At 43.4% G+C, this 21,749-nt stretch overlaps 5 protein-coding genes across 7 annotated transcripts; 1 reads left to right on the top strand and 4 right to left on the bottom strand.

Annotated features, from left to right (window-relative positions):
- Nucleotides 1-241: 241 nt before the first annotated feature.
- On the bottom strand, nt 242-6,354 carry hsd11b1la (hydroxysteroid (11-beta) dehydrogenase 1-like a). 2 transcript variants are annotated; one of them, XM_057038255.1, is made up of 8 exons: nt 5,991-6,354; nt 4,284-4,414; nt 3,826-4,029; nt 3,548-3,641; nt 3,042-3,207; nt 2,865-2,960; nt 642-729; nt 242-531 (listed from the first exon to the last, which is right to left on the bottom strand). In XM_057038255.1, exons 1-8 carry the CDS (start codon nt 6,070-6,072, stop codon nt 322-324), a joined length of 1,071 nt encoding a protein of 356 aa, XP_056894235.1. In that variant the 5' UTR covers nt 6,073-6,354; the 3' UTR covers nt 242-321. The 2 variants fall into 2 exon arrangements, with proteins under 2 accessions (XP_056894235.1, XP_056894236.1); XM_057038256.1 differs by lacking the exons at nt 242-531; nt 642-729 and having other exon boundaries at nt 1,255-2,960; nt 5,991-6,339.
- A 33-nt stretch (nt 6,355-6,387) lies between these two features.
- Nucleotides 6,388-7,928, top strand: micos13 (mitochondrial contact site and cristae organizing system subunit 13). The gene is made up of 4 exons (XM_057038265.1): nt 6,388-6,558; nt 6,961-7,117; nt 7,349-7,406; nt 7,525-7,928. Exons 1-4 carry the CDS (start codon nt 6,530-6,532, stop codon nt 7,620-7,622), a joined length of 342 nt encoding a protein of 113 aa, XP_056894245.1. The 5' UTR covers nt 6,388-6,529; the 3' UTR covers nt 7,623-7,928.
- Nucleotides 7,921-11,678, bottom strand: LOC130528649 (spindlin-1-like). Of its 2 annotated transcripts, none has more exons than XM_057038261.1 (5): nt 11,520-11,678; nt 10,829-10,870; nt 10,240-10,487; nt 9,915-10,148; nt 7,921-9,623 (listed from the first exon to the last, which is right to left on the bottom strand). In XM_057038261.1, the coding sequence occupies exons 2-5, from the start codon at nt 10,846-10,848 to the stop codon at nt 9,418-9,420; spliced, it is 708 nt and encodes a 235-aa protein (XP_056894241.1). In that variant the 5' UTR covers nt 10,849-10,870; nt 11,520-11,678; the 3' UTR covers nt 7,921-9,417. The 2 variants fall into 2 exon arrangements, with proteins under 2 accessions (XP_056894241.1, XP_056894242.1); XM_057038262.1 differs by lacking the exon at nt 11,520-11,678 and adding an exon at nt 11,348-11,458.
- A 181-nt stretch (nt 11,679-11,859) lies between these two features.
- LOC130528646 (mast cell protease 1A-like) lies at nt 11,860-13,633 on the bottom strand. Its single transcript, XM_057038259.1, has 5 exons — nt 13,485-13,633; nt 13,252-13,405; nt 12,828-12,957; nt 12,459-12,713; nt 11,860-12,351 (listed from the first exon to the last, which is right to left on the bottom strand). Exons 1-5 carry the CDS (start codon nt 13,594-13,596, stop codon nt 12,184-12,186), a joined length of 819 nt encoding a protein of 272 aa, XP_056894239.1. The 5' UTR covers nt 13,597-13,633; the 3' UTR covers nt 11,860-12,183.
- Nucleotides 13,634-14,934: 1,301 nt separating this feature from the next.
- Nucleotides 14,935-16,471, bottom strand: LOC130528648 (granzyme B(G,H)-like). The gene is made up of 5 exons (XM_057038260.1): nt 16,263-16,471; nt 16,042-16,186; nt 15,834-15,963; nt 15,484-15,750; nt 14,935-15,393 (listed from the first exon to the last, which is right to left on the bottom strand). The coding sequence occupies exons 1-5, from the start codon at nt 16,318-16,320 to the stop codon at nt 15,235-15,237; spliced, it is 759 nt and encodes a 252-aa protein (XP_056894240.1). The 5' UTR covers nt 16,321-16,471; the 3' UTR covers nt 14,935-15,234.
- Nucleotides 16,472-21,749: the final 5,278 nt, after the last annotated feature.

The following is a 21,749-nucleotide window of genomic DNA, read 5'->3' as shown; positions in this document are numbered from 1 at the left end:
CGCTCCCTTTCATGCCCCCCCCCCCCCCCCCCCCCCACACACACACACACACACACGTCCACGTCCCTTTATTATCATAGCTCAATGTTTTGTGAAAACTCTTTGGAGGTCATGCACGAGCTCGGCACTCGACGTATTAACATGGAGGAGCCTTTTTTAAATCATTTTTGAATCTATTTATTTACAAAGCAGCCTTTACCTTCAGTTTAAAAGTAGGCTTTCTTCATGAACACAATTAGGACATCCTACTTTGTCGCACCAGTGCACTGTGAACTTTGAACCCTGCTCCATTTCGATCTGTGCAGGAGATTGTGGGCAAGACTAACCAAAAAAGCATAAATATAATACAAAATCTGACAGGAGGCAGCAGAAGATCCTTGTATTTTTAGACATGGCATGCACAGAAGCATTTAAACTGGCAAAGGAATGGAGGAGTGGGTCTCTATAGATTAAGATGAGGTCATTTAGAAAGCAGAATTGGAATGTTCTCATGCTGATGTAGATTTCCTTCAGTTGCACCATGTCTTCTGTCTGAATAAAATTTAATTGTTCATGTAAGTGTGATTGGATAATTATTTGTTTTTCAGGCTGAGTAAACAGAGAGTTGCTTCACAATGTTGCATTTTGTAAGCAAAAGATACCTTGAGTGTAATACAGCAGCCTTGGTAACCATGGTGATCTTCCGCAGTTCCACCAGCCAAGTGGAGGATCTGTTTGACTTCATAGTTACTTATGGGATGAAACAAAGAGAAGACAATAAAACCAATCATACAAGTCTTCATACTTCATATGTCTAAAGATTATAAATCTCGACATTAGCTGCACTCATCTGTCTGATCATAATCTGTCCATCCCTGCTAGAATCTAACCTCAGTGCAAATAATAACCCGTCCGTCTCACTCTCCATTTAGCTTCTGTGCCCCCCCCAACTGTCCCATTAACCTCTGCCCCAGATTTTAAAAGTTTAGAGCAGAAATAGGTTGCGCTGTTCCCCATCATCAGAAAAAGAGTGAGCAGAAAGACTCAACACAGGTGAGAATCCAAAGTTTTAGCCAAAACGACGCCGACCTTGTGTCAAAGTTTTCCTCTGACTTAAAGGGCGGATCAAGAAAAAAAAAAGATCCGTTGTGTGATCCTGGTTTATATCTGGCTGATCCAGCCTTTCTTCATTGTTGTTTTACGAGTGGGGAGTAGACCCATCATTGATATTGGTAGTTTAAATTAATAAATGTTCCACAATAATGACACAACAGCTTTGTTTTTATACTCTTTATTATTAAAATAAAACTAAGTAAGGAGAAAGTTGTTGTGTTTGATCATTTCTGCCCCTCTTCGGCCTGTAAGATCTATGTTTGCTGGAGAGATTTACATTTATGAGCCTGCATTAGAAGCACTGATCTTTGTTTCCTCAGGATCTCCTCCCTCCATATCTGTGTATACGACAGTGGGATAAGAGAGGAAGTCCGAGGTTTTCTTTCTTTTCCATAGAATATCCAGAGAGATGACGCTTTTCCAAAATCCCCTCAACCACATGAGCTGATTAACATTTGGCTAATGAATTGGTGTATTAACATAAGGCCAGAAAGAACACCCAATGATGCCTCCCCATCACTCATTACAATCACAACAGAGAAACCGCTTTGAAACTTTGTGGATTTACTCTTTCCTCAACTTCTAAATAACTTTTTTTTTTTTGTTAAAAAAAAAGGCATTTGTTTCTCACAGTGACAGCCTGTACTGTGAATACAGTGAGACACCAGCAGGGTGTAATCTGCAGGGTGTATTTCAATAAAGAAAAGACCACCAGGATGTATTGATCCAACAGCTTCAGATGAACCCTGCAGTGGAGGGATGGGGGGGTGATGAATAAAGATACAAAGGGCCCCACTGAGAATGGCCTGCTCCATAGAAAGCCTCTTGGCAACTTTGGAAATAGGAAAGTAAATGAAACAGAGAAGAATGGAGGTGAAGGATCCCAGGGAGGAGGCTGATGACAGCAGGAAGGAGAATAGAGAGGGTAAGGACTGATGCCATACATGGTATACATATACATCTTTTTTTGTGACCTCATGACACACAAAATCACATAGTTCAGATAAGCATTCCCTGAGCTGCTATGCCGTTGAGTGTTGTTTTTTTCTTCTTAGATGTTTCCCTCTGCAGCTAAAAGTTACCCTGCGCCTTTGGCGGCACTGCCCCCATGTGGACACTTGCGATACTGCGTATTTACGATAAATTCATCTATTTACTCGAAGTCAATGAAGATTGCATATTTTCATTATAATGATCTTTAGATCATATAGGTTTGTACTCTTTTATTTTCTGGTCTCATACTTTGGTTTTCCCTCCAGCCATAATTTGCAGCTGAGTCTTGTTTTCATGTTGATTAATGATGTTTTGGGGGTTTTTTTAGCTTTCTTTAATCAAATTTTTGGACTGGAGATCTTTTGTTTCCAACAGTGTCTGATCAGCAACTGATGTATCTATACTGATTGATATGAATTCCTATTGCCGTGCTGCACGAACTCAATACTTTATGTTATAATATATTAAATTATAATACTTTATATTACTGGATCACTCCAAAAAAGCAGGTTGGGGAAGGGAGGACATGATCCATGGCTGCTCAGCAACCGAGAGAAAAACTCACATCTCTATTGTAATGTAGGGGGCCAAAACCTGTGTAGTGAATCATTACAGTTCTCAGGAAGCGTAAATACACAATACCCATGATGTCATAGTCACCAAATAATAGTTTCCATATTAGTCAGCTTTTCTATGGGATATAATTGTAGCTGTTCTGGACGATATAGTTTGTGATGGAGGGGAACCAGTCTTTGGTGACTACGATGATGTAGGTGTACCAAGGGTAGTAGAGCTCCAGCTGCCTGGTGGCTCCTATAATGATGATGTTGAGGGCTGCATCTGTGGCAGGGTAGGCTGGCAAATTAACAACCTCTCTGGAAAACAGAGAAGAAGATACAGCTCTGTAATTCACAGAGAATCTAGTTATTCAGGATCGGTTTGCATTGTAGACTCACCTGACTTTATCCATCGCTGCTTCGGTATCTATGAGGCCCAGCGTGCACAGTGAGACGGAGACGTTGCTTTTCTTCATCGCCAATTCATGATAGAGGGAACCGAAGAAACCATTCAGGGCTGATTTTGTTGAGGAGTAAGGTGCCACAAATGGACTGGTGGTTTTACCTGTGTAAGAATCGACCGTTAGACTCGTCTTTAATGCAAATAAATCAACCAAAACTGTCCCTGGGAGTCATCTTTCATTTTTCTGATATTTTGAAAAGAAATAAAAAGGCCAGGGTCACGTCATGGTGGCAGTCATCAGTTGATCAAATTGCTTAAACACAATTACAGTTAAACTGAGAAATACAGCCAATGAAATCAAATAAAACAGCACTGACATTATAAGTATGTACTGAACACTGTGGTGTTAATGGCTCATAAATGTCAGTTTTGAAAGTCATGCGAGAATATTTAACTTTCATAGTGTTGCCTTCGACATTTAATTGTGTCTCTATTTGTGTACCTAAAAGTGATGAAACGATCACAAGGGATCCATTGCTTTGCTCCAGAGATGGCAAAGCCCTCCAAGCCATCTGAATATAACTGAAGAAATTGACCTTTGGAAAATGCCCGCACGTGCGTGCGCACACACACACACACACACACACACACACACACACACACACACACACACACACACACACACACACGCAGCGTGAGTGGGAAAGACAGACAGATAGCCAGATCAATGCATTTCTGTCATTTAATAGAGGGAAAAATCAACTGGAAATGCTGCAGTACCTGCATCAACCACTTGGTGTGCTCCACATCACCCTGCCACACTGTGAATGGGGAGGGCCCAATGTGGTTAAGAACCAGGTAATCCAGCCCTCCGAGCTTCTCCAGGGCAAAATCTACTACCTTCTCTGGGTCGGACTCACTGGACATGTCAGCTGCTATATAGAGCGCTTTCTGAGCACCCAGACTCAGACACTTCTCTGCCACCTGTCAGCCATTAAAGGCCATAAACAATACATGAAGTATGAGACGATCTGTAGAAAACAGCATAAAAATATAACTGGAGAATATCAATGTAGAGAACAGTGTAGCTCAGTATGTCGAATCATTGGCGAATCATTCAGTTGTACCCTGCCTTCACCAATATGCAGCTGGGATAGGCTCCAGCACCCTCTCCATGACCCAGAAAGGGATACAGCGGCCAAGAAAAGAAAGAGAAAGTAATACTAGAATAAACCCACCTGCTGTAACACCTTCTCTCTTCTCGCTGTGATCACGATCTGGGCTCCAAAGCGGGCGTAATGATACGCCAGCTGCTCGCCAATACCTGTGCTGGCCCCGGTCACCACCACCCGGGCCCCTCTGAGGGATTCTGAGAGACACAAGACACATTCAGTTTGCTTTAAGGATGGTACATCCTTACACAGTTGGATAAATTATCAGTTTCATCTCCCAGAACTCTCAAAGTTTTCACCAAAGCATTAGAGACTGATTCACAACGTGCTCCCTAAACCATCACCTGTGAAGTTGACTGACTGATCTGAGCCGTGAGGTTTAAGACATGTTACACAAACATGGTGGTCATCCCACTATCTTATCTCTCCATCCACAGATACTCCCTTTTCAGTCTCTAGACTAAAAACTTTGATCCCAACAGGAAAATCTTTTTTAACAGAAAAATAAAACGCTTATTACAGGTGAATGGGTGTGGCTATCGAACATCTTGAAATCCGAGACCAAAGAGTTGTGTCATTGAGTTTTATCTAAAATACATGCAAGGAACATTAACATATGATGATAAAGCATCTACATTTACTCTCTGGGTAATCAGCAATACAAAACCCCTGAATGGTCTATTGTGATATGACCTGGAGGTAAAGAAGGCTATTTGATGCCACCTTTTCCACTGATTTAAAAATGTCCTCATTTTCGTCACATCAGCTACACTTGAGATCAGATCCAGATATGAGACGAATAAAGGTCACAGAAACAGGAGAGGATAAAGAAAGCACTTAAAAAGAAAGGACAATTTTATGATCGGCTAAATGGTAATTTCTGGCCAATTCCTTGCATAATCAGATTACTGTCATCTATAACTAACAGAAGAAATGGGTTATTTGTTGAAGGCACACGTGTATGAGGGGGAAAACACTAGCCTATTGACTTAAACCTTGTCACGGAAATATGGAAGGCTTGCAGCTCCATCTCCTAAATGATAAAGGACGTCTGTCATTGCAGGTTAATCCTCAGTCACACACATTTTGTGCAAATACAGAAAGTATGCAGCGCAAGATTTGCATGGATATTAAAGTTTTAACTCTGCTGATGAGTTTTAAAGATATCGGTAAGAAATCAGTTAGGACTGATCATCCCAGTTGCAGTTATTCTCTACTTTCAAGGCAAATTCCTGTTGTGCGTATTTTTATCCTCTTGTCTGATTAACAAACTATGGAAACTTACATCACTATCAAGTTGTTTTATTTTATTTTATTTTTTCAATTCGGTGTTTTACCTAGATTATTTACATGTGTTACATGCACCTGTATTATTTCCAGAGCAAAAATAGCCGTCTGATTAATATGTTTACAACAGGACAAATTCAGCTTGAGGTTGTTTTCATTGTTTTCTGTATGAAATGACCAATATGGTATTTTCATGTTGCGTTTGAACACATGGCTAGCACACATGACTGGGGCACATTAGCATACATGCAACACAAACGAGAAATAATAAAACATTTGTTATAATCTCTTGATTCAGTGAGCTCTTGCAATAAGCTTTGTTTGTCTAGAAGCCAGTTGTGTTGTATGCATAACTTCTCCAAAATGCTCACACCAACTTCACACAACAGTCTGCACACAACAGAGGATCGACAGCTGAATATAAGTCATGCGCCCAGTCTTACCTGTGCATTTATGTATATTTAGGAGTTGTGTAGACGCACTTACCTTCATCAAAACGAGGTGCAGTCCACTTGACAGCTATTAAAACAACGCATATAGCCATTATAATTTTTGTAAAAACTCCCATTTTGCAAATTAGCTGTTGTCTTCCTTGAAACAAGTTTAATGGTGGTTGCAGGTCCGGGCTGTAACAATGTCTGCAACTTAAATTCCAAAGCCTTTATAAGCGAATCCCGCCCCTTTAGAACTGGGAGTGTTTGTTAAATAAATGTTATCCAAGTAACCACGTACATCTAAACAAGCATGAGGTTGTTATTTTCGCTGTTTATTAACTAAACTTGATTAGAATTGGGTTTTTTTTCTTCTTACATTTTCTTGAAGAAGTACTATAAAACAGCAATACAGAATCCAACGAATCTGCGGCTCCTAAATGACATTTAAAATTGGGTTTTGAATGTGAAACTTTATTGATATCACCTTCTGTACACAATCGCTGTTGCCCTTCAGGGGTGCTATCAGTTAGCCTTCATTCCAGCCCTTTTTGAGATACTTGAAAATCACGTAAATAAAAACTACGGAGGACAATGGCGGCAAGGATTTTGCCAGTACTGAAGTTAGTATTTTACTTATTATACGCTCATTTTTCATAACCCCGCAATGTTGTTTGTGGTAGCTCTTTTAGCCGTTTAGCAATATGGCGCTAACTGCGTCCTGTCATTCTGCCGGTGAGCTTTAAAGCTGTCATCTTCAGATAACTTTGCATGGTGTTGGGGCATAAAAATACATTATTTAACTGAATATCTATAGGGAAAAACATATGGCTTCCATGCTGAACCAAAAACAAAGGTTGTTTCTTTTAGTGCTACTATTGCCAAACTAATGTCTATATTTAAATGTATGCTAACGCCCAACACAGTATAAACAGTGAAAGCTGCTCACGTTTCTGACGTGTTTTAATCAGATATTGAAATAATTAGGTTTAACTTTATTTCCACTTTGTCTTTTGTCCGTAAAGACTGGCTACCAAGGTGACCATTGCAGGAGGAGCTTTGTATGTGGCCTGTGACTCCGGTATTTTGGGAAGCGGTGAGCAGGGCTCAGAGGCCCTGGGGAGGGCAAAGGCTGCCATCCCCCCGGCTGTTGAGGAGTGGATGAAGTACTTTGGTCTGGAGGTACAGATAAGTCAAACAACTGCTAGCAGAAAAAAAGACTATGAATGAATGATGAATCTTACTCCTGGTTCTGTGAACCTTTAGTGAGACAGCCTTATCGGTTTGTCACAGCGCTGACGATGAAGAACAGACTTTAACTTTTCAATGAATTGAAGCCAGCAGACAGACATACACGCTGGCCCTCAGGACTGAATCATTCTGTCTTCACTAATGGCCATTCTCTCTCCGCAGACTCAGCTTCCAACAATGCCTACGGTTGAGTTTTCTCCTGTCCAAACCTGGAACTCTGGTAAGAGAAAACACACGCCGTGATCTTAACATGTCCAATACATGAAGAGTTACAGTATCACTGTTGAGATGAGTCTCTAGCAGGATGAGTACATGCATTCTGATTGTTGTTCTTGCAGGAGTGCGGTGGACAGTTTCAGCCCTTTCTGAAGCCCCCACGAAAGCAAATGAGTACACACACCAGTTGTTTCATTACTTGAAGGACCTCACCAAGTAAAAAGAACTTCCCGGTTCCCCAGGGCTTCTAAAATAAATATTCTGCACTCAAGCATGGACCTTACTCCTTCAAAATTAGAATCCCTCACAGGAAAGAAGTCCACAGCAGGAGAGATGCTCTAAGTTGAGTCTGTGCTTCCGGTGGCATCGAATGGAAAATGTACAGATAATCAACAAGTTATTTTTTGTGGATAAATGCGATCCTCGGTGCTCAACACCACCCAGAAACACGTCCGAAAAGTCCCCAAATGTCTGATGTATATATGCAGTTTCACTGTTTGTGAATAAATAACACGTGATCACATGGCCCATTTTGATTTATTCAAACCCGACCGTCCTGTTTACAGAACATGACCAGACAAATGTGCAAAACTCTTTATTAATAATGACAAAATAATTACACCCATGTCCCACTGACGCTGCTACAGCTTAATGAGGTGAGGCTAAAGGTGAAGAAGCGATGTATTTCATCTTCCCTCACTTAAAGGAAGGGACTCTGACGACTCATTCTAAATGATAAAGTCTGAATAATGCACTTAACATAACATAGTTATAACAGGCAGATCCAGAATGAGTCGGCTTGAGTAATATATCTGCATTTGAAAAACATATATACTCTGTGTCTATATATATATATACACACTGTGTGTGTATGTATGTATGTGTGTGTGTATTTATGTGTGTATATATACACATATATAAATGGTGCTTTTATTAGAAGCTGTGGACTTTTTAAAGATGCTTACACAGTATTTATGCCAGACAACACTGCAGGACATTTTCCACTGATATCTGTATTGCAACAAGTGTTCTTTTCTCCATGCATATTAAGTAAAGCATTTTCCTGCCAAATAAATAAATAAAAAAAAAAAAAAAGCTGGGGGGAGGGGAACTGTCTCGCTGTAAATCTCAAACAATAAAGTGCTTCCCACAGTTTGGACAGTGAGGAGTGTTAACCCTAAGGAACGCCGCTTTCATTAAGAGCAAAACACAACATGTTCAAACGGCTCCAGGATCCCCGCTGACAGAAAAACAGGATAGAAAACAATGGCAACAGAATGTCTACGGAGCAGAACGTGACAGGCCAGAAGGCACTTCATAATAAAAATGATTACAATGGAAACGTGCAGGCGCGTCCTCCACATCACGCTGCGTCATTTAAAGTGCAAGCACTGAGATATCAGAGTAAACGTATCACTTATCCTCTATTTGCCTGCTCCTTCAGCGTCAAGGATGCCTGTTTGTAAGACGGTGGCTTCCAAGGGACTTTTTGGTTATGTTTCTGAAAAGTGCATAATTTAAGAGATAAATGACGATATATATTTAAATAAAATCCGACTTAAAAAATAATAATATTGAGCATTACTCCAAAGACAAATATCTGAGGAACAATTACGAACAGCTCTCCTCCCAACATACATGTGTCGTTACAATGGCCAAACTTAATTCACCGCTTTATAACATGGTTATAAAGGCTAGGAACCTTTTAGGAAAACTGGGGAAATCTAAGAATAAATCTGTACTTTAACCAGGCCTGATTTACAAACGAAGCATGTCGATGTCGTAGCCATCTGTGTGATCTCCATGGAGAAAACATATGCAAATATATATATATATACGGTAAGAACTCGCTTGCTTTTAAAGAGCTAGGGTTTAGCAGCGCTACAGTTCTGACCGCACTCTTCTGAACAACAAAGCATATCGACTATTAAACCCTGCAACGGCCCAAAAAACAAGAACAGAGTGGAACTGAAGCAGATGAATGCAGGCTGGAGAGGAAGAACCGTCCACAACGTCTAGGTGGTTTTGACCAGGTCATAAACATGGATGTGAAAGTCATCGTCGTATTTGATATAGTAGACGGAGGGCTTGGATGGCACCTGGTATATGACCAGGCCTGTTCTCTTCACCCCCGTGTCGGTGACATACTCCACTTGCTTCCCTACGAGGCTCTCGGTCTCCTCTCCTGGCTTCCTGTCTGCAGGCAGTAGGTGCTTGTTCTCTGAGAAGTAAAACCAGTTCTGGATCAGAGCACCTGTTGTGTAGCAGCACATTCACAGGCTCTATAAATGGCACTTTTATAAACGTATGTTAGGAAAGGACCCGTTATTTAAGTGACCGATAATCCGAACTGATCGGATAGTTTCGCGGGTCTTTAACCCGGATGAATGAAACCCTTGTGCCGCCATGACAGTGAACGTACTCGTAATGAGTGGTTTAGCAATAAAAGCCTTAAAATAACTGGCAAAGACTAAATCTGACATGTCAGCCTGTCTTTGGAAACCACACGCACCTGCTTCAGGCAAAATCCGGAGGTCTCCGTCAGCGTAGTCGTCCCACAACTGATACATATATAAAACCGGGTCCTTTTCATAAGTGATATAATACCAGTTGGTCATGATTGGCGCTCTGGAGAGAACCATGCCCCTCCACTCATTCTTCTCTCCATCCTCCTTTTCAAACAGATGCTCCACAGCTTTGCCCACCAGCTCTTCTGCTCCAGAAGGAATCTTGATCTTGTTGTTGACTGCAGAGGAAACCACACTGGAAACTATAAACGCACGTTTGGATAATAGAAAACAGCTCCCGCTCCGAGACGGGGAGGTTATGAAACTCACCAACTTTTTCAGACAGGACTTGTAAGTTTGAGACCCTATCGTCCTTGAACAGCTCTATTCCGTAGACGCAGTCGAAGCCGTCATACTTCACCATGAAGAGGGAGGGATTCACGCCGACCCTGTCCAGCACCGTCCCTTTCCATTTGCTCTGATTCCCTTTCTCGCGCCAATTGTGCTGAATGCGGGCTCCTAGGATGCTGCTGGCGTCCGGGATCAGCATGTCACTCAGCTCCCCGCTGCTCCTCTTTCTGATGAACAGCATGAATACGCAGCTTCAGGTGCAGCACGTTAAATAATGATTTTAGAAGAGCCATATCATATGTGCAGGTATTAAAACACTGTTATAATGACAAAACTGTCCATACAGGTGATTAAGAACCAGGAAACATAAGAAAAACATGTGTGCTAAAATATGTTGTTTGGTCAGAAAAGCACCACTGTGACACAAAAGGTTGTACATGCCATCACGGGGATCATCAGGCTAGATAGAGGAACCCATTTGTTCACAAAGGAGTTTCTTTTTGACATCTTAGGAAAGTGAAACTTAGGCCACTTCACAGAAACGGGTTCTTAATCACGCATCTCATACCTGCCCCTTTTCTTGGACATGCCTCCAGAATATCAATGGCTACTGCAAAAAGAAGACAAAAACAGTGCAATATTTAGTGAACGTGTGCCTCTAAAGTTGCCAAACTTGACACATCTGCTACAAGGAGGGCCTGAGCGCTGCGCCAGACAGCGGTGCAGCCGGAACAGACAGACAGACAGACATATGGAACAGCCAATGGATGACGTTAGCAGGAGGACACACGTTATACTTAACCCTACAATCATGGAGGTCGTTGCTCAGCACTGAGGCGAGAATGTTTATCTGTAGTTAGAACAGCACGTACCGCCTCGGCTGCACTTCAGAACACCCCATTTGAAAATGTTCCCACCTAAGTTTAGCAAAATACCTCAGCAATTTATCTGACAAAATCGGCGCTGTGCCTTAGTGGCATTTCTGTGCACACACACTAGTATATGTTACCAACATTCGCGTGATAATATGGGTAATAGGGGGTAGATTACGCGTAAAATATTGTCTGGATCAAAGAGACAGCCATACACGGAATTCTGGTTCCCTTCTGTCCCGATTCTGCTACATCAATGCAGATGTTATTGAAGTGGAGACGTTTAAGCTACATCCGCTCATCGCCGGCCCCGACAGAAGCTAACAAATGCCATAAACCGCGGAGTCATAACAGGCGTGTTCTCCCGTGGGAACACGTTGTCATTACCTCTACGCAGATTTCATATCAGAATAGTTCGCTTCTTCTGGCTCAGAAACGTCCCCACACGCTAACCTGGTTCTGTCAGTCTAGCAAAACCTGGGGAAAATGGGAGATGCGGGTGAGAGACTCTGATTCCCAGCAGGCTTCGGTTACCATGACCGCAGAAAAGGAGGCGCGGTGTATGCTGGGAATTGGTGTTCTATGGACGGTGGGGCGTTAGTCACATGATGTGGTTAACGTAATCAAATGGTTTCAAACGTTGTAGCAGTAGGATGTAGTTTGCTGCATGTCTTGAGTTCAAACACAAATAGAAAAAAGAAACACACGACAGGCCTTTTCCTTAAAATATATTTTCATGTTTACTGATGAACAGTGCAATAGAATATAACACTACAGTCGTACATCAGCAACTCCCAATGTTAAATTTTACTGAAGAGAGCAAGAGAAACAATTTCAACATGCATACACATATGCAAAATATGTGGGAAATAATTCTTTGGTCCACCTAATATGTGCAGTCGATCCAGCTCAGAGTTTTACAGAACATAGGAAGGAAACAATACAAGAAAACAGCAACAAAAGTGGATAAGCTGATGGAAGATTTTCACTCTGATAACTTCAACAGTGGCACTTGCAATTATTTGCTTTGTCTTCAGAAACACATCAGATATCAGTGACGGTCTGTGTCATCGCTGTTGAGCACGCTCGTAATCCAGTCACTGAATGATGACACCCGCATGTAAACATCAGGGGTCCTGCGGTCTCCACATCGCCGGCCAGAGAAGGAGACCACACCCGCCATGGTTCCATTACATACCAGCGGTCCACCAGAATCTCCCTAAAAGAGGACAGATGTAAGACTAATAACACACCTTGAGGCATGCCTGTATCCACAGTATTTCCATCCGCAGCCTTCAAACCCACTCGATACCTGATGGATCTTACCGAGCAAAAGCCTTGAAAGTCACTTTCCCCGACTCCACACACCATCGTCCGGGCGATGGGAACATTTCGCCATCTTCTGCGGCAGGTTCTCTCTGACAGGGTGGTGACGTTGACCTCCTGGAGCCTGGCTGCTAAGGTGTTGTTATCCCCCACGTCCCCCCAGCCAGCTGTCAGGCACTTACTGAATGTTGGCAGCCTGGCAGTTTTCAGAGGAATCAGCTGCACAGCGTCGGTCATATTGGCTCTTCCATTCAGCTGGGACGGGAGTCACACAAAACTCACATGACTTAAGCTTTTATATTTAACATTACATCTGGTCTGACATTAGAATGGTTATTAACTGTGACATGTTATTAAAGAGTTTAAAACCTTAATAAGCATGATATCATTCAGGTGCCCATCATAGTCCGGGTGTGGGAAGTTTTGGATGCTCCTGAACTCCTGCCGCGTCGTCTCATTCCCAGACAAGGAATTAGATCCAAGAACAACTCTGTAGGGTCTAGGAAATCACAAAGGTGATGACGGGAAATTGTATTTAGATAAGAAATCCTGACATCCATGCTGCTTATCAAAACTATACTGAGCTAAACAAGGCAACAGCCGTTAAAGACGTGAGTCTTTTGATGAATAAAAGACTATGAAGTCAATTCATTCTGTTAAAATAGATCCAAAGGGTGTAAAAACAGGGTTCAGTGAAAAGAGAAACATGGTTGGAGCAAAAAAAGTTCTCGTCATAACCACTGACTGTTGTATATATCTGAGGTTGATTTCAGAGAGGATTTAAGGTATTTACACAGATATTTGACAGTGAGCCGCTGTGAGCACGAAGTCTTCTCGGATCAGGGCCCCCCCGCAGATCAGCCGGCCCCGGAGCTGCAACGCGGCCATGTACGGACGTGAGTGGGGGGCAGATTCTCTGCCATTAATAATGTGAGAACCTTCTATGCCTGAAAGACAAATATAACTTTCATGACTTTGTCGAATAAAAAAGATGAGGCGGTTTTAGATCCCGACCCGATATCTTACCGTCACAGATAAAGAGCAGCAGCAGGGCCAGGCTGAAACGCGCCATGGTGACGGCCCACAGCGGCAGCTTCCTCCTGTCTCTTATCAGCTCTAGAGCGGCACCTTGCATCATTTGTGGGCTTTAGTGCATCATCGGGGTGGCAAAAGGCATTTTTCAAAAGAAGGTTTCACAACTGGTGCAGCCAAATTTGAACGGCTACTAAGTGTGACTTCGCTTTGATGCAAACCGGCAAAGGCCTCACATTCACTGAGTAACCGAAGTTTAATGAGTGGCTAAACTTTGTGTGTCTGTGTCCGTGCAATGCACACAGATGTGTGTGAGTTTGTGTGACTTCTCTTTGTACAGTTTTGGCAGCAGTTTGGAAGGAAGAAGGTTTTGAGTCATGGTTCTAAAACTCTACGGTATTGTTTTTGAAGATTCGGAAGACCAGTTCTGCAGCTTCACACGTGCCCCCACAGTTATTTCACCAGTCCCAACTTCTTTTCCCTCTTCACTGACCATCTAACTTTATTCTTACCAAATTTTGCAACGTCCTGCTCCCCAACGGTCGCCTCCTCTACTCTCGTCCTCTCTCCTTTTCCTTTTAAGCACTCTTTCTATCTTCCTCTCACACTTCGGGCCTCACTCAGAACATTTCTGTCTCCATCTTTGCTCAGTCTAACCTGCTGCATGTTCTTCCCATCTCCATCTCACTGTCTGGCCACCTGGTATTTGTTCTCTCCTTCTTTGCTGTCTGACCTCATTGGACAACCTTTCTTTCACCTTACGCCGTATCTCCCTGTACTCCCGTCTTCTCTCTTCAGTCCCTGTCCCTGTCCCATGTCTTTTAATCAATCCTCTCTCCTGTATCCACTCCTGCTCTTCCTCCTCCCACCATGTCTCCTTGTCTGCTTTCTTTCTGGATGACACACCAAGTACCTGTCTCTCTGTTTTAGCTGTAACTATTCATCTGTCTGGAAGCCTTTGACCTGTCTCAACCCCTTTCTGAAAGCCCCAAACCCCTCCTGTTTTAGCTTCCACCACTTCCTCCTCTGCTCCGTCTGTATGCTCAAAGACCCTACTCTCAGATCACGAGCTCTTCCTCTTCATGGTTGGCCCACAGTAGCCCTGATCAGTGTATCCACCTCAGTGAACAACTTATGCTCACTATGATTTTACAAATCTTCTAACTTGATGACCTGGGATCAGGAGCCAACAGTCTGACCACACTGGTGGTGGGAGAAAAAGGTTCATGTTGCCATATATTTGTGTAATAACCCCCTCGGTGGTGTGTAACCACTGTGTGGAGCCATGCCTGTGGGCAGCCCTGTTAGCAAACAGCACCAGCTGGTTTTCCTGTCATTTTTTGATACATTTGCTCAGGATGTTGCGGCGGATTATCACACATCAGCCGGCTGCTCTGATCATTCTGCAATTTGCACACACGAAGGTTCAAGTAGAAGAAGAACAGACAAGAAGAAATCTACTTTATTAATCCCACACAGGGGAAATGACTGATGTTACACACCAGATGCATCACAAACACACACGGAACTCATGCACATGCAGTCATTGTGCGACAGGTTTTCAATTTTTGGTCCACAAATGGGACTGGAACCAGAAGCTCCTCCTAACTAAAAAGCGCCTCCTAACTAAAAATGAAAGAAGGATGCAGAGACAGGAGATGATTGCTTTCCTGGCGGGATGTTTAAGCGCATCTGACGGTTTCAGGTTTAATTAAAAAAAATAATTGGAATTCTTTCGGAATTATCAGGACTTTTTCGCCAGAGTTTTCTTGATCCATCTCAGGTGTTTGGATATGTCAACATAGACGTTGGGCAGATTCGGGTAGTCACAGTTTTGATACATGTTGAACGACACAATGCCAACCGCCTGCTTGCCGCACACCAGTGGACCCCCAGAGTCGCCCTGTGAGGAAGAAGATCCTGCTCTCACTACTATATCATCGCTGTATATTGACGCCTTGAGCAGCTATTTAGCTTAAATGGGAGGACCTACCTGACAGAATCCTACGGCTGTGTTGCCGCCAGCGCAGATCACATCTTTGGGGAGTTCTAAGCGACCGCCTTCTAGCCATTCTTTCCTACAGTAGCCCAGCCCAACACCAGGCACTTCCACCGCCTGCAGCACGTCCGAAGGCTTCCGATCCTTTGTCAACCCCCATCCAGCCACGCGACACTTTGCGTTATTTTTCAACTTAAACGCACTTTTGGAAATTTGGATGGGTTGGATTCTGTGGTCCTGTTGAGATTTCCGCGGCTGCAGCTGCAGATGCAGATGCAGAACCCCCCAATATGAGAATGGTTATGTTTCTACTTTTAACCAGACCTGATAAAATATCCACTTACTTTAAGCAGCATGATGTCATTGCCATTTTTTACTTTGCTAAAATCTGGATGTTTGTAGCTCTTGACTCTGTATCTCATGGAATCACTGACTTTCTTGAGATTGTGGGTGCCGAGAACAACAGTGAGATTCCTGAGTGACCATAGAAGAATCTTAGCTGGAGGGGTGAATGAATGAATGAATGAATCTGAGAAGATACAATTGACTCACTTGCTGTAACAGTGTGCAGCAGTCAGCACAAAGTCTTTCCTGATGAGGAACCCTCCGCAGATGTGACGATCATTTTGTACCGAGGCCATGTACATCATTGACTTGTCCAGCACCTCTTTACCGCCTATGATTTCACTTCCACGTGCTGTAAAGTAAAGAGAAGGTGACAGTGATACATGACTCCAGCAGATTTACACCTGAGACGGTTATTTCAAACTTACCATTTGGTCCAAGGCCCAGGAGAAGATGGAAAACCAGGAAGCTGAGAAGAGTCTTCATCTTGCTATTCAGGTCTGAGCTTCTTGAGTTGTCCCCCAGAGGTGTTTATATACCCAGGGATGTTGAGTCAGTACATCTGTGGTTTTATTCTCTACATCGTCATGCATTTAGCCGCATCCTCCGAGGGTCTGCACAGCCACCGTGGCATATATGGATGAGTCAGCAGTTACGCATCAGTCATGCAATTTTCCCACCCTAATAGTAAGAACAAAGCCTTCAGTTCTCCTCACAAGTAGTAGATAATCAAGACACGGGGTTGTTGCCATTAGATGCAAACAAACCAGTTTCTCTTATATCTACTGGCTATATATAAATAAAGATCCTTTTCTTTAGAAACTGGGGTTTCTCCATTTCCTTCTCCTTCTTTTGTATGTCCACTAAAGCCAACATAAAAAAATGTAGAATGGAAAACCAACTCAGACACGTCAGAGTCCACACAAGTTTTGATTCACACGTTTTGAAACTAAGGTGCTAAAGTCATAACGGGCTGCAACTCTGGAGCGATAGATTTGGTTAATTGCAGGAACCTGGGAGCTGTAGACAGCCCGGATCCAACTCCATTCAGCCCATTCTGCATCTGTTACAATCTAAGCTGTCTCTAGGTGTGGTTGGCAAGAGCCTAACCTCCCCTAACAAGCAACAGTGGCAGGGAAAACTCCCTTTTAAAAGGACCAGGATGTACTGGGGCACTACAGTAAAGGACATAAAGAGGAGAAAGCCAGACGCATAGATGCCACTGCATTACATGAAGGTTTTAATTTGTTTTTCTGACAATGTGGATCTCAAACTGAGGGGCTCAGTGGGGCCTGGAGGAGCTGTGCTTTGGATTTCACTCAGGGGATTGAGTGAGATCTAATCATCTCTGAGGTTTCGGGCTGCGCTGACAGCAGGATTCAGAGACCCTTGAGATTATATCTATGGTCACAAATCCAGCGTCAATCTCTCGACGTGCGTTATAAATTCAGATAAGCTCCTCATCGTCACCAGCAGGGTCATATAGATAAAGTCATGTTACACGTTAAGGGCAACAATTGCTGCTTGTTCAGTTCTTCTCTAGTTGAGTGCGTGTTCGCTTCACATGACCTTTAAATCATGTTTCCTGTCTATGGTTTCACCGTCGGTCCTGCCCTGCATGTATTCAGGTCTGCCTTGATTCTGTCTTCTATCTTCTACCAAAGGGCGCCACATCTCTCCTCTCGTGTAGTTTTACAGTTTCAACCCCTGAGTTACTCTCCTGTATTCTTTCAAGGCTTTTCATCTACTCATGTTTTTTTTTTTTAACATTTAGCATCATCATCAAGTTTATTTATTCTCTGTGCTTTATGTGTAATATAGAGCCGTTTTGTCCCCTTTAATATGCCTTTTATTCTGTTTCTTCTGCTTCTTACAGAGTTCAGCCACATCAAATGAACCTGAGCTTCAGAACTCAATTAAAAATAAAATTCAGACACAAGAAGGCTTTGGTGTGGGTGTGTGTGACAGCAACCACAACCCTGGAGGGCTTCGGGGAACTGTGTGATGGCGACAGGCTGTCAGAATCCACATACAAACCACAGTTCAAGCATACAGATTACCGGCCGTGACGTTCCCACAGAGCAGCTGCAGGTAGCACAGGGGGGGCCAGCACAGTCCGGAATATCAAGCGACCTAACATGAGACAAGTTGTTGGATGCATTTTTATGCAAATATATTGCATGAGCAATGAGGTGACAATAGAGCAACAAGAAAAGAAAGTAACCCTTTGGTTTATCTGTTGTTTGCAGATCATTGCCACATTGTTGGGAAATTGTACCTGACCTTTGTTGCTGTGTGCTGAGGTTTTCTGCTGACTTCATCGTGCTTCCCCATTAATGATTTCTCTTCCAATGCAAATGAAGTTATATGGAGAGCTCACAAATAATGGGGAGAAATATGGAGAGCGCACAAATAATAATAATATCAAAAATGGTGATGTGAAATTTTACCTTAAATGTTGGGGACATGAAAATGAAACTTGTCCACATCAAACCGAGGGAGTCGTGTGGTTTGTGCAGCAGTTTGCATTCTGAACTACCCTGTGGTATATATGTGCCTTTTGTCACCTCCTCAAGCCTTTTTCTTGCTCTGTTGTGGCGTCGAGCAGAGATGAAAATGACTTAAAGGTTTTCCGTCCATTTGAATTTTTTAGTTTCAGGGTTTGACCTCACAATTTGGTCACTGCAAATTAGAAGCACTCCGTATTCGCCACACATGTTCACATACACGATGCCAGCTCTTAGTTTACGCCATTTTATTCCATGTTGACCTGCTTGGCTCATATCCAGCTGTTTTATTTCGGACTGTCTATGGACTCGGCACGTCATCATTCGATCAGAGAATGCTCAAGACATTTTTGTGTTGCAAACCCCAACCTCTGTGCTGCTGCCGTAGTTCTTACAAATGTCCGCAAGATGGCGTAAACATTCGCAAAGTGACCATATATGTTATTCTGTTTTATGACCGATAGATGGTGCTGCTTCTCAATAATCTACACTTAATTGGACGTCACCGATTGAGTTGTCTGACGGACCGTGACGGCGTTCTGTTGCATTCTGTCGTCCATTAAGGTCAAAAGGGAGTGCATGTCCTCTTGCTGGGAGCCCAGTAGGTGATATCCCACCATTTGACCTTAAAACTTCAACAGTTTTCTTCTGATGGTTGTAAAGTAAGTATACGAACTTAATAGAGTCTTTTGCAATTGAATAAAATGTATTATCAGACTCAAAATTTGATGAAGGTACAACATAATTCAGTCCCAGGATCATTTTTTTCTCGAATTAACTTCATGCAGCTAAAAAAATAGTAATGTTAGTCGTGGTTTGCATTCAGTTTTGAGGAATAAAGAAAAAAAAGATCTCCAGGAAGCCTGTTCACTGAGAAAATGTAAAGTCTGTCTGGTTTCTGCACAAGGGCTCAGTCCAGCCAGGCTGAGCTGCAGGGTGGATGGTGTTTGGCACTGCAGAAGCTCTGCATGAGGGGGCGCTGACTTTGGTCTTTTCCAGTCGCTGGAAGCCAAAGACAACCTTGGGATGCTGACTGGGGTGTTGGTCAACATTTGCCTGGACTGCCTCAGCTGGCTGACAGTGACATTTGTATACCATGTTTATCATAAATCATAAAATCAAAAGCCATCCCCCCAGTTTCAACCCAATTAAAGCACTTCTCTCTACTATTATTTCACAGCTTCAAACGACAGAGATAATCTATCAGTTTAAAGAATATTTACAGTCTTGCCATTAGTTTTAACTGATTAAAAGGCCATTCCTGTCATGTGGCACAGAGGGAAGACTTGGGAAAAGACTAGTGCTGACACCAGGACTGTAGAAATCTCTCCTCCCTTCCCCTTTCCCCAAAGATGATTTCTTCCCTTTGAGCCGCTTCCCATTGCTCTAATGTATATTTCAGGGTTAATCTTCATTGATCAGTTCGTTTCTCATTAGTCATTCGATCCCATCAATTGACTCAAACTACATCCTGGCTGACAGCTGAGCCCTCGCTGCTGCTGGGCAGGAATTTGAAACCAGCCACACCGGCTGCTGCTGATGCTGACCTAAAAGTGCAGGATGGCCACTTCTGTGCAATGTGAGAAAACGGCGATATCCTCTCCCTCAGTGTCAGGCTGCACTTTTGGTTGATTTTCCACCCACCCCAGATCAAAAGCAGCCCTTAAGTGAACCAAATCATCCCCGTCTCGACCTCTTCACCTCGGTGTCTGGCACCGCTGCAGGTATCCAGAAAATGCCTGACACGGGCCTTGGCCAGTCAGCACCGCATACCTGAGCACCGGCGTGGAGGGGCAATGCGTCTAATCTGTCTAATGTCCAGTAAGCGTCTGCAGACATGAATGCTAATCCCGTCAGCGATGAGGAGGCCTCTGTTTGACGGCTCTGCGAGTGCCAAGACTGTCCAGGTCGATTGGGTTCAGACAGGACAGAATGGGAACAAACTGTAGGCTTCAACAGGGATCACTGCGACCTACAGGAAACTGAAGGTGTTTGACCGTGACGAATCAATTGGTTCCCGTTTTTGTTTCCTTTATGAAACATTCGCTTTTAAAGGACGACACAAGGCAGCGCAGCAGCATCAGTGTGGCGGCTCTGAAACTGTTAGACTTCCTTCTGGTCCTACGTTGCCTTGAAATTCCTGGTTCTTCACCCCTAAACCAACTCCTGACTTGACCGCTGTTGAGATCTCCAGCTGTCTAGACGGTTTGAGAGAAAGTGAAGGCTTGCCACATGACATGTTTGCTACTACTGAGAATTCAGATTACGAGTTAGATTGTTCACAGCTCCCTCAGAAAGCCAGTGGATTCTGACAGCATTAGAAAGCTGCCTGCGAGGGTGAAACAGACCAACAATAATTCTAAAACAGATCTATAGATCAGCAGTTTCTTTGCTGGCGTGTGACAAAACCTCTGCATGATGACAAGGAGCTAGCGTTGTTGCGCCGCTAATTTCTGCACGGACTAAGACAACATTTTTAGAAGGCTGCACCGTCACATTAAGGTGGCCACGAGCATAGCGTGATACTGATAACCAGCTACACACCGGCTTGCAAACCCACATAGACACTCATCCGTTGGTCACCCTTTAGTCCATCCATTCAGGATTATAACTTGGGCTGTTTTTGTAACAAAACAAGGCCTAATCCTAAATTCAGGGAGCTGTGAATGTGCCTCAACAAATGGCAGACAAATGAGAAGGATTAGCGGGGGCCTGTGAAAGACTGAAAGGTTTGCCATTGATCTACGGTGGTCCTGTTCTCTTTCAGGGCCACTCGGTTTGAAAACCCCACTGAGTAAGAGCATACAGGGCCACTCCAGAGCCCCCTAGGCCACCGAGAGACACACAACAGCCACAATTAGTCTCAGGAGCTGTAATGGCAATTCAATAAGCGCTTTAAAACTGTGCCTCAGTCCGTCTCCCACCCCTCCCACCCTTCCCATTTTCGTCTACATACATAAGATTGGTATTATGAGTGGCGAGGATCTCTTTTTCTTCTTTCCCACCCACCACAGTTCTTTTCAGTCGCTGTGAGAGAAAATTACCACACAGGGTTTCAAAGGTTCCAGGGGCTGTAGTTTGTTGTTGCTGAAGCAGCATGACTTGTGCCCCTGTAGATTTTAGTTAAGACCCTCAAAATGGGCTTTTATTATTTCTTCTTTTGCTGGCGCTCAGGTGCCAGTTCATTTCAAAGCAACCAAAGTAACCTTTTCTGTTCGCTCGGCTCCGTTTGGTGAGGGTAGAAAATTTTCATGATGACTTGAAGTGTTCAGACAGGTGCTAACCTGAGGTCTGTTAGCTTTAGCGACAACATGGCCGCGTGACTCACCTCCGTACAGATCAAAAACCAACACCTGTGCACCTGACATCAACACGACGAGTGCAGAGGACGTCATCCGGACGGCTGTC

Source organism: Takifugu flavidus, chromosome 7, assembly GCF_003711565.1.
Source record: "Takifugu flavidus isolate HTHZ2018 chromosome 7, ASM371156v2, whole genome shotgun sequence".
NCBI classification, from domain to species: Eukaryota; Metazoa; Chordata; class Actinopteri; order Tetraodontiformes; family Tetraodontidae; genus Takifugu; species Takifugu flavidus.
The sequence above is the reverse complement of the archived record's forward strand: the minus strand, read 5'-3'. Positions and strand labels throughout refer to the sequence as shown.

Bases quoted from the DNA above. Each gene is read 5' to 3' on its own strand.
- micos13 (XM_057038265.1), top strand. From the start codon at position 6,530: ATGGCGGCAAGGATTTTGCCAGTACTGAA. The intron at 6,559-6,960 runs GTTAGTATTTTA...TTGTCCGTAAAG, and splicing joins AGGATTTTGCCAGTACTGAA to ACTGGCTACCAAGGTGACCA. The intron at 7,407-7,524 runs GTAAGAGAAAAC...TTGTTCTTGCAG, and splicing joins TGTCCAAACCTGGAACTCTG to GAGTGCGGTGGACAGTTTCA.
- LOC130528646 (XM_057038259.1), bottom strand. From the start codon at position 13,596: ATGATGCAAGGTGCCGCTCTAGAGCTGATAAGAGACAGGAGGAAGCTG. The intron at 13,406-13,484 runs GTAAGATATCGG...TTTGTCTTTCAG, and splicing joins GCTGCTCTTTATCTGTGACG to GCATAGAAGGTTCTCACATT. The intron at 12,958-13,251 runs GTAAATACCTTA...GTGATTTCCTAG, and splicing joins GCTCACTGTCAAATATCTGT to ACCCTACAGAGTTGTTCTTG.
- LOC130528648 (XM_057038260.1), bottom strand. From the start codon at position 16,320: ATGAAGACTCTTCTCAGCTTCCTGGTTTTCCATCTTCTCCTGGGCCTT. The intron at 15,751-15,833 runs GTAAGTGGATAT...CTGCATCTGCAG, and splicing joins ATGACATCATGCTGCTTAAA to CTGCAGCCGCGGAAATCTCA. The intron at 15,394-15,483 runs GTAGGTCCTCCC...TCTTCCTCACAG, and splicing joins CAGCCGTAGGATTCTGTCAG to GGCGACTCTGGGGGTCCACT.
- LOC130528649 (XM_057038261.1), bottom strand. From the start codon at position 10,848: ATGTCCAAGAAAAGGGGCAG. The intron at 10,149-10,239 runs GTGAGTTTCATA...TTTCCTCTGCAG, and splicing joins AGTCCTGTCTGAAAAAGTTG to TCAACAACAAGATCAAGATT. The intron at 9,624-9,914 runs GTGCGTGTGGTT...TTTACTTCTCAG, and splicing joins CCGGATTTTGCCTGAAGCAG to AGAACAAGCACCTACTGCCT.
- hsd11b1la (XM_057038255.1), bottom strand. From the start codon at position 6,072: ATGGGAGTTTTTACAAAAATTATAATGGCTATATGCGTTGTTTTAATA. The intron at 4,415-5,990 runs GTAAGTGCGTCT...TGTGTCTCTCAG, and splicing joins TGCACCTCGTTTTGATGAAG to AATCCCTCAGAGGGGCCCGG. The intron at 3,642-3,825 runs GTACTGCAGCAT...CATTTTCCAAAG, and splicing joins ACACCAAGTGGTTGATGCAG to GTCAATTTCTTCAGTTATAT.